Source organism: Monodon monoceros, unplaced genomic scaffold (assembly GCF_005190385.1).
Source record: "Monodon monoceros isolate NGI ecotype Baffin Bay Population unplaced genomic scaffold, NGI_Narwhal_1 Super_Scaffold_18, whole genome shotgun sequence".
NCBI lineage: Eukaryota > Metazoa > Chordata > Mammalia > Artiodactyla > Monodontidae > Monodon > Monodon monoceros.
In genome coordinates, this window is record NW_021703774.1 from 85,320,568 (window position 1) to 85,330,362 (window position 9,795).

The following is a 9,795-nucleotide window of genomic DNA, read 5'->3' on the forward strand; positions in this document are numbered from 1 at the left end:
GCTCCATAAGGGGAGGGGAAAGAGCTGATACTGGTTTAGGAAGAGGGCAAGTGCCAGACTTAAGGGATGAATGATTTCCCCCAGGCTGGGAAGGATTTTGGAGTTTCCAGGAATGGAAACTTGTCCCTGGCTTGTATGCAGTCGGTGTGTGTGTGTGTGTGTGTGTGTGTGAGAAAAAGAGCGAGAGAGAGTTGCCTCACAGGGTGTCTGTGCTTGCACCAAAGATCCTCCCTTACCCCTACTCCTGCCCATCCAGCTTGTAGGCTGTGAAGCTGTACCCTTTCAGTGGTACCCCAAGAGTCGTGGAACAGTAGCATCAAGACTGAAAAATAAAGGCCCTTCTCCAAATCTTTCCCCCAAATGTTGGAACTTCACAGACCTAGAGAGAGGGGAGGGAGGAACCTCAGAACGTGACTAATGAATTTCCCGCCAACATTAAGAGCCGGGAGCTTAACCAGATTTCTCTAATTTGTAAAATTAGAAGACATGTGACGCATCTTGGCCCAGAGCCAGTTGCAGCGAATTCACTTCAGTTAGACCTACTTTTCCTGAGAGAGGTTTTGGTAGGTAGAAGGATGGGAGGGTGAAGGGGCTGGAAGAAAGTGGAAGAAGTAATTGGGGAACTAAGGGGCCAGAGCCGTCCTCCCGACAGTTTTCCTCGCCAGGTCCCAACACTTCCTGAGAAGGAATGAGCGGCGCGCGACCGCCGGTCCGCCAGTCGGGCTCCGACACAAACACACGCACGTGCGCCCCGCCCCCGCCGCGCGCACGCGCCCCCAGGCTCGGCGGCGGTGACGGGCGCGCGCGCGGTGTTCGCTGCCCCCACGCCGCTCCCGGCGCTCGGATCGCGGCGCCTCCCGCTCCCAGCACCGCTGCACGCCGGCCCAGCGGACCCGGAGACGGTGGCCGTGGTCTGGGGGCTCCGACGGCGCAGCGGTCGAGGCTGCGGCGCGGGGGGAGCGGAGCGGAGCCCGGCAAGTCCCCGGGAGGCGATGTTGCCGGGCGCGGGCCCCCGCGAAAGGCGGGCGCCGCGGCAGGCCGGCCGGTGAGGCGCCGCCAGGGGAGGCCGCGACGGAGCTCCCGGACCCGCCATGGGCTGAGACACGTCCTCGCCGAGCAGGTGCAGTGAGCAGAGGTCCCGCGGGGGGAGCCCGCCCCGACAGGCCCCGGGGCCCCTCAGCCCGGTTAGGGCTCGCCCTACCCAGCCTGTGCCCGGTCGACCTTCCTTCAGCTCCTCCCCAAAGGCCCTACTGACCCTGCCTCCAGACCCGGGCCCTGCAATCCCTGTAACCCCAACAGTCCCTGACGCCCCGGCGATCCCCATCCTCCGCTCCTGTGACCCTAGCGCAGCAGGCCCTTGTGCCCACCTCCTCCTCGGTCCCAGTATTTTGAGCTCACCGCCTGCACAGTGCTTGGGAACTACCCAGCATCTCTTCCTTTCTCTTCTAGCCCAACGGGGATGGGGCCGCGGGGTGGGGGGGTGAAGAGGGGAAGGCAGGAGAGTCGGTCCTTCCCGCCAGAGGCCCCGGTGACCACAAACCCATCCTCTTTCTCTTAAGCCTATAGTGAAAGTGACCCTTCCTTACCCCACCAGAACATGCCCGGGTGACTTCCTCCCAGATCTTCCTTGTGGCCTTCCTCGCCCTCCCCAGTGACACTATGCAACCCCAGTGTGACCTGCGAGGCCTCTGGCTCCTGCTGCTGTCCTTGTTCCTGCTCCTCTTTGAGGAGGCCAGAGCTGGCCGTCCCTTGGTCAGCTGTCCAGCCGCCTGCCTGTGTGCCAGCAACATCCTCAGCTGCTCCAAGCAGCAGCTGCCCAACGTGCCCCACTCCTTGCCCAGCTACACGGCGCTCCTGGACCTCAGCCACAACAACCTGAGCCGCCTGCGGGCCGAGTGGACCCCCACGCGCCTGACCCACCTGCACTCCCTGCTGCTGAGCCACAACCAGCTGAACTTCATCTCCTCTGAGGCCTTTTCCCCAGTACCCAACCTGCGCTACCTGGACCTCTCCTCCAACCAGCTGCGTACCCTGGACGAGTTCCTGTTCAGTGAACTGCAGGCGCTGGAGGTGCTGCTGCTCTACAATAACCACATTATGGCAGTGGACCGCTGCGCCTTCGACGACGTGGTCCAGCTGCAGAAACTCTACTTGAGCCAGAACCAGATCTCCCGCTTCCCTCTGGAACTGGTCAAGGAAGGAGCCAAGCTACCCAAACTAACGCTCCTGGACCTCTCCTCCAACAAGCTAAAGAACTTACCATTGCCCGACCTGCAGAAGCTGCCCGCCTGGATCAAGAATGGGCTGTACCTGCACAACAACCCGCTACACTGCGACTGTGAGCTCTACCAGCTCTTTTCCCACTGGCAGTACCGGCAGCTGAGCTCCGTGATGGACTTTCAGGAGGACCTGTACTGCATGAGCTCCAAGAAGCTGCACAATGTCTTCAGTTTGAGTTTCCTCAATTGCAGCGAGTACAAGGAACGTGCCTGGGAGGCCCACCTGGGTGACACCTTGACCATCAAGTGTGACACCAAGCAGCAGGGGATGACCAAGGTGTGGGTGACACCAAGCAATGAACGGGTGCTAGATGAGGTGGCCAACAGCACAGTGACGGTGTCCAAGGATGGCAGTCTTCATTTCCGGCGGGTGCAGGTCGAGGATGGGGGCGTGTATACCTGCTATGCCGTGGGGGAGGCTTTCAATGAGACACTGTCTGTGGAGTTGAAAGTATACAATTTCACCTTGCACGGACACCATGACACCCTCAACACAGCCTATACCACCCTCGTGGGCTGTATCCTCAGTGTGGTCCTGGTCCTCATATACCTGTACCTCACCCCTTGCCGCTGCTGGTGCCGGGGTGTCGAGAAGCCTTCCAGCCATCAAGGAGACAGCCTCAGCTCTTCCATGCTTAGTACCACACCCAACCACGATCCTATGGCTGGTGGGGACAAGGATGATGGTTTTGACCAGCGGGTGGCCTTCCTGGAACCTGCTGGACCCGGGCAGGGTCAGAACGGCAAGCTCAAGCCAGGCAACACCCTGCCGGTGCCTGAGGCGACAGGCAAGGGCCAGCGGAGGATGTCAGATCCAGAATCAGTCAGCTCGGTCTTCTCTGATACGCCCATTGTGGTGTGAGCAGGATGGGTTGGTGGGGAGATTCTGCCCCAGGAGAGGTAATGCACCCCTGAAGGATATGAGGGGATGGAAGAGAGGGCTAGCTGCCCAAGGGAGTGGGCTCCCCCCGAACTCAAGGGAATTGGTCACGGTTACAGCAACAGGCAAGACCCCAAGCAGGGTGTGGCTGCCATGATTTTCAAATATGGATATGCTAATTCTCAGGCAAATGCTACACCCCTATCCAGAGCCCTGACAGTTCTCAATGTGGTGGAAGAAGAGGAGTGTATCTGAGCTGGTGGGAATGAGGAAGGGGTGGGAGGAAGAGCGGATTCCTTAAACTTTTTTGAGGTCATCCATAGCTCCTTAAGAGAAAATTATTTGGAAAAAAAAAATCATTTTTTCCTATCTCTGCCCACCCACACCTGCGATGTTGTGTGTGCTGGCGGGAGCTTCCACAGCAGCCATGTTGGGGAAAAGCTATGTTATCTTTGACCAGGAAGTCACACTTCACAGCTGGGGAAATTGGAAACCTTTGGAAAAATGAGTCAGGAAAAGGCTGAGACCTTAATCAGTAACACTCCCCAAAGCCGTTGTAAGACTTCCCACTAATGCCTTCCTCTTTCTGGATGAGCCCTGGGTGCATGGGTCTTTGCAGGAGCCTGGCCTGTTGCCTGTCAGATATGGCAACAATGTGAGATGTGGTATCTGTGCCTTGTCCTGGGACCAGTGGTACAGAGGGGTACAACATGAACCGAGGGGTCCATGTCACAGCATAAGTGCCAGCACAGAACTTGGAGATGGGGGATAAACTCCAGATTGGCTAATTCCCTGGTTGGTGAAACCCTTGGTTAGCATTTGATTCCCAGCACCTGTGTGTAGCACCAGGGTGGAGGGTGCTGAAAGCAGAGCTTCTATGGATGCCTGCCACAGACGTGGGATGGGGGCCTCTTTGCACTGGGAGGAGGAGGGTAAATCAGCCTCTATTATGTAGCATCCAGCTGGACCTACCTGATTTTTTGTGTATGCCATCTCTTCATTCAGTCTCCTGGTCAAGTTCAGGTGGGATTCTGAGTGTTCCCTAATATGCTGCTCTGCAAAGGAAGGAGTCCGGGAAAGTCTGGCCCCAGCTGGGTTAGATTGGGCTCGGGGATGGAGGGGGCCGGGTATGTATCTCTTCTGTGTTGACAAAGCCGCTTTGCTCCTCTCCTAGAGATCTCAGCCCTGCTGCAAGGCCAAAGCATGGGATCTCATCATCCGAGGAGATGGAATTGAGTGGTCTCTACCACAGAACAATGGCAGTTTGGAGTGTGGCTAAGTTTTGCCCTCTCCACGAGGTTCCAGGCAGTCTTGTAACAGACAGTCAGTGGCACTAAACTTTCAAAAGGAGACCCTGTCAGCCAGAGGTCTGTGCAGTTGTGGTTGTCAGGCCCAAGGAACTTAAGAACAGGCCCAACGTTCCATTCCATCCCAGTTGCAGGATACTTTGGGTATAGAGACGACAACTCCCTTTGACTCTACTGCAGGCCCTGGGAGTTGGTTGCTCTGAGCTTTGGCAAGGGGACGAGCAGGGCCAAGGTGAAAATGTTCTCTGACGTTGGTCTTTTCAGTCTCTCCCCTCTCTCCCACCAAGTCTCCTTCCATCGGAAGTTCTCCAGATCTTCTAGTTTTCTGATCTCTCTTTAGGTTCCAAGAAGTGTCATTTACCTGCGGGTGAAAGCTGCTTGCTAGGAGGGCCTAACTCCCGCTGCCTATTAAGATTCGGGGAGGGGACTGGAACTCAACGTCTGCTTCTTGTCTGTTCCTGGGATGTCAAGACTGCTGTCCATCCTTTATTAGTAACCTAGTTTTGTCAAGAGAGGTGCAGCATTTCCCTCAAGTACTTGCATGCTCATAGGGATGCATGCTTATAGGTCTGCATGCACCCCAGCACCTTGACTTCCATCAAGACAGTGAGTCTTCAGTCCCCACTAACGTCCACTTCCAGAGTGGTTTCCACCCATGTGCACAACTTCATGCACACAATTTTCTTGCCCTGTAGGAGAGACAGTGACCATGCCAGGCTCCACAAATACAAACTTTTGTACTTTAGATTTCTGAACTGCCTGAAGCTTCACCCACATCTCCACGACACTGAATAACTTTTCAGCAAAGGCTGGAGTTAGGAGAACTACAGGTTGAAGATCTTGAGAGAAGGGGTGATGAGGAGCTAGCTGGCTCTTCAGACCCCTCAGAAACCTTCCTTGGATTAAAGATGATATATGTGAGAAATAAATGTAGAACTAGGTCAGTGATAGACCCAGAACACTGGCAGGGGACCAGGGAGCTGTAAGTTGCTCTTCCTGTGTTAACTGCCCTGGTAAGACAGGGGCAGGAGGAAAAAGTTGTCTGGTTATATTTCAGAGACTTCTGAAGATTCTGATACTGAAGCTATAGGAACCAGGACTCCCTCCTCAGACTTACCAGGGAATCGGGGAAAAATCTCACCTCCAATACTGCAGCTTCCCCTCTAGGCACCATCTGGGGCTCTGAAAATCTTTAAAAGTGAATGTCAAATGAAGTGGGTCTTCTGGGGCCTTCTAGCTGAGTTCCTGAGGACTAGGAGGGCCATTTGCTTCATAAATCCTACCCAGTTTATGGCATAATATCAATAAAAGGCCCTGAGGATCTAAGTCTCCCCACTGTATCCACTAGGTTGGCCAGTACCTACCGGTTTGAGAGACTGGTAGACGTGCCTGGCTGCCCCACCAAGAGACTGAAGTGATGAGCCTCCTCCCATGGTTTCAGTCGATAGAACCCAAAGGTAGCTTTCTACCTGGGGGATCGGGTACTCAGCGTATGTAAGCTCAGTAGAACCCCGTGTAGGAAACTGCTAGCTCTGGTTATAAGAAAAGGTCGAGCCATCACCCCAACCCCCATAAACCAGACGTGTCTCCCAGGAAGCAGGTGTCCCTGGAGACAGTACGACAGGGCTGTACAATCTGTCTGTGTGATTATTTGTGATTTTTTTTCTTTGCCTGTATTTATGAGGCTCCTAGGAAGGAGCCAGGAGCAGGTATACCCCAGCTGGGGAGAGTAAAGCCAACTGATTCCAGTTTTCCGTGTGTCCTTACTTTTGTACTTCCTTGTAGCCCTGCTGGCGGAGCAAGCAGGACTCCCCATGTCCAGGATCCTAGTCTTCCCACTTATGTACTCTCAGGCTGGCAAACCTTGGAGCCTCTGGGCTCTGAAAACTAGACAATGATCATTAAACCTGGCTTGAGTCTCTGTTCTGGCATAGTCTGTGACTGGTTTATTTATCTTTTCAGCCTGTGGCTGGGGTTCACTGGACCTCAGAAGGGTGTGGCCTGTCTAGGGGGAGAAGAGTTAAATGCTGTTATAAGGGCATGGGTTGAATCCACATCTAGGCATTAAGATGGACCAGGGGTCAGCCAACCTTTTCTGTAAACAGCCAGACAGGAAACGTGTTCAGCTTTGCAGCCCGTATAGTCTCTGTTACAACTACTCAGCTGTACCGTTGTGGCAGGAAGGCAGCCACAGACAGCACACAAATGAATGACTGTGGCTCTGTTCCAGTAAAACTTTATTTATGGACATTAAAATGCGATTTCCATATCGTTGTAACATGTATTTGAGGTTTTTTAACCATTTAAAAATGCACAAACTCTTACTAGCTCACAGACCATACAAAACCAGGCAGCAGGTTGGTTTTGGCCAGCAGACCATAGTTTGCCAACCTGGCAGATATTCTCAAAAGAAATGTCACTGACGCTTTAGCAAGAGAGAGTTTAGAAATTCCATGACTTGGGGCTAGAGCCTGTAAATAAAGAAGGCTTTCTGGATCCCTGGGGAGGAGGGTTGTCTCCCTGAAGAGTTCTCTTAAAAGTCTGGATCAAGCCTGCAAACTGTACCATGGAAAAATGCTTGGACTGGGTTAAAAGAAATGATGGGAGAGCAGCTCGGTTTCACAGTATTTTGATTATTACCGGTATATGTTCATGTCGTGAATGGTAACCATCTTAGTTTGGCTTAAAGTATATTAATTTAATAGGAAGGTTATTATTCATTGACAGTGTAATATGTCCTAGGCATTGCACAGAACACAGAAATGCGGTCCCCACTTTCTTGGTACAGAAGAAAGCTTACCAGAAATTGGACTGGATTCTACTAAACTCTGAACACGCAGTTTCTTTGGCTACTCTCTTGGTAGGGGATTGTCATGGTAGATTCCACAAGGGAAGAGGAAATGGTATAAGGAAAAGAGAAACTAAAAGAATCAGAATTTGGGGAATTCCCTGGCGGTCCAGTGGTTAGGACTCCACACTTCCGCTACAGGGGGGCACGGGTTCAATCCCTGCTTGAGGAACTAAGATCCCGCAAGTCATGCAGTGCAGTCAAAAAATAAGAATCAGAATTTGAATAATTACCTAATTTCTTACATTGATAAAATCTTGACCAAAGGACAGTCCTCCTCTGTCTGGAAAGCTATCTTTTTCTCTTCATGAGGAACAAGTAAAGTGGTGAGGGATGGAGACACCTCACAGCCAGCCACATCGGACCAGTCAACCTTGGCAGTCAATGCAATGACAGATGTTGATGCCAGAGCACCCCTAGAGTCTACATTTATATAGTATTTTTTAATCTTCCCAAAGCAGTTTTTGCTATGGCTGAGTTTAGCCAAGAGGGTGAGCTGATAAAGAGAACAGATCTGGGGAAGACTACTGAGAGTTCTCCCCTGTATTTTGGCCTGTGCCAAGCCCTGTCTCTGTGCCTGAAACGTTTTGATACTCCTTTCTCCATCATCCCAAGGAATCCGTGGCTGCATCTCTTCAACCCTCCCCTTCTCCCCGCTTCCCCAACCCCCCAGGGAGTTCCATAGGTTCTGGCCAAGATGTGCAGTTTTGTCTGCCATGTTTTGCAGCTCTTCCCCTAGCTCCTCTTAGGTGGCACTGCAGGAGAATGGATGAGGTTAATATGATGGTTACCTTTTAGAACAGAAAATGGGAGTTCAGTGGATTGCCCAGCCTCGTCTCTCTTCCATCTGATCTCTCAAACTCCTTCCCTTTCTGCAGATGTAGCTCTTGTACCCCTTATCTTGTCTCCCGGGCAACCGCTGGTGAAGCTTCACTTTTCCCACCCACACTGCAGAAAAGTCTCAGGCCCATGCAATAGTATGGTTAGCTCTTCTGGTCTGGCTACAGTGAGCCTAGGCTGGATGCTTCCTCTCCCCAGGCTTCAGAGAGGAGAGCTAAAGCAGCTGCCACGTCAAGCCCTTTCATCAGGCTTATATACTGTTGTGTGGAAAACATGAAGTGTTTTCCTGCCCTGAGGCCTTCCAGTCAGACATAGGCTTTGTTACAGTCCCACAATCACAGAGGGCATGGAGAGAACCAACCTTTAGGACATGAGGCCCTGCAGGAACTTCTAGGTGCCCTACAGCACTGACACACATAAGGTGAGAGTCACTGACCCCAAAGTTGGGGGGTGTGTATGCATGTGCACGCCCATACAAACATGCACACAGGTTGGGGAGCACTGTAGCTGGATAGAACTTTGTGCTGCTTTTCCTGCACCTCCCACTGCTCCTTCGCTTGGCCGTAGTTTGCTTTAGGCGTGGACCTAAGCAGAAAGGCCGAGCCCAGTCTTGGGCATCCTTAGAAAGCACTGTGAGATAAGTGGGAATCTGCTTTAAAGAGAGGGGTGCTGGGGGCCTCTCGTGTATACTCAATGAGACAAAGTTGAATCCTCTGGTACCAGAGACTAGCCTGAAGTAGCTGCTTAATCTGCTTTGAACAGAGGTTTAAAAAATCTGGGAGATCCTAATAGCAGGTAGATTAAAAACTGGAACTTATTCCCTGCACATTGGTAACTTAGTCAAGCCTTCTGGGTGGGTGGGTGGGTAGGGAGAAGGCGGTCTTACTGGAGGGAATGGAGGGAATCTGTCTGCTTTAAGCTTAGCCCAGTGCTGGAGACTGTCTACATCAAACCACCATCCAGGGCAGTTCTGGGGCACTATCCTCCTGCCTTTCAGCTGTGTCTTCTCTGTGCCTATGCTTTGCTGAGGCCATGACTGCAATGCCTGACTAGTGTTTCATTCCTGGATCCCAGGACAGAGAAAAATAAAATAAAATAAAACCCACCAAGATTAAAAAACAAATACTGAAGCCTCTGCGCTCCTGGGGTGCCTGCCTCTCTGTGTCCACTCCAGGCAGACTGCTGGCTGTTCTCAGACCAATGGAATGGAAAGTATCCTTCTTCTAATTTAAACATAACTGCTTTCATGGCGTGTTTATGTGTGTGTGCATGTGCGTGTGTGTTTTAATTCCAATAAAGTCCTTTGAGGAGGAAGGGGCTGTGATCCTACTCCAAGAGCCTGAAACAAGGAAGGAGAAACAAACCTATGAACAAGCCAGGGGTTGTGTCTCACAGCTCCCCACCTCCACCCTGTGCCTGGGTGAGGGCCTGAGGCAGCCTGTGGCTATGGGGGAAACCAGAGGGTTGGTGTGGCAGTGTTGTGTCCATTGCTGTTGCTCCTCTCTTCCTGGATTGTCTGCTCCGCCTTTCCCTCAGAAGAGCAGAATTAGGTAGGAGAAATTTAGATAGACTTGTGACCAGGAGCTCCAGACTAAGACCAGCTCCAGGAACTTCAGGCTGGACCTGGGGGATAACTGACTC

At 52.4% G+C, this 9,795-nt stretch overlaps 1 protein-coding gene across 1 annotated transcript; it reads left to right on the forward strand.

Annotated features, from left to right (window-relative positions):
• The first annotated feature begins 1,578 nt into the window (after positions 1-1,578).
• Positions 1,579-6,387, forward strand: AMIGO1 (adhesion molecule with Ig like domain 1). Its single transcript, XM_029230632.1, has one exon. It carries the CDS (start codon positions 1,660-1,662, stop codon positions 3,139-3,141), a length of 1,482 nt encoding a protein of 493 aa, XP_029086465.1. The 5' UTR covers positions 1,579-1,659; the 3' UTR covers positions 3,142-6,387.
• Positions 6,388-9,795: the final 3,408 nt, after the last annotated feature.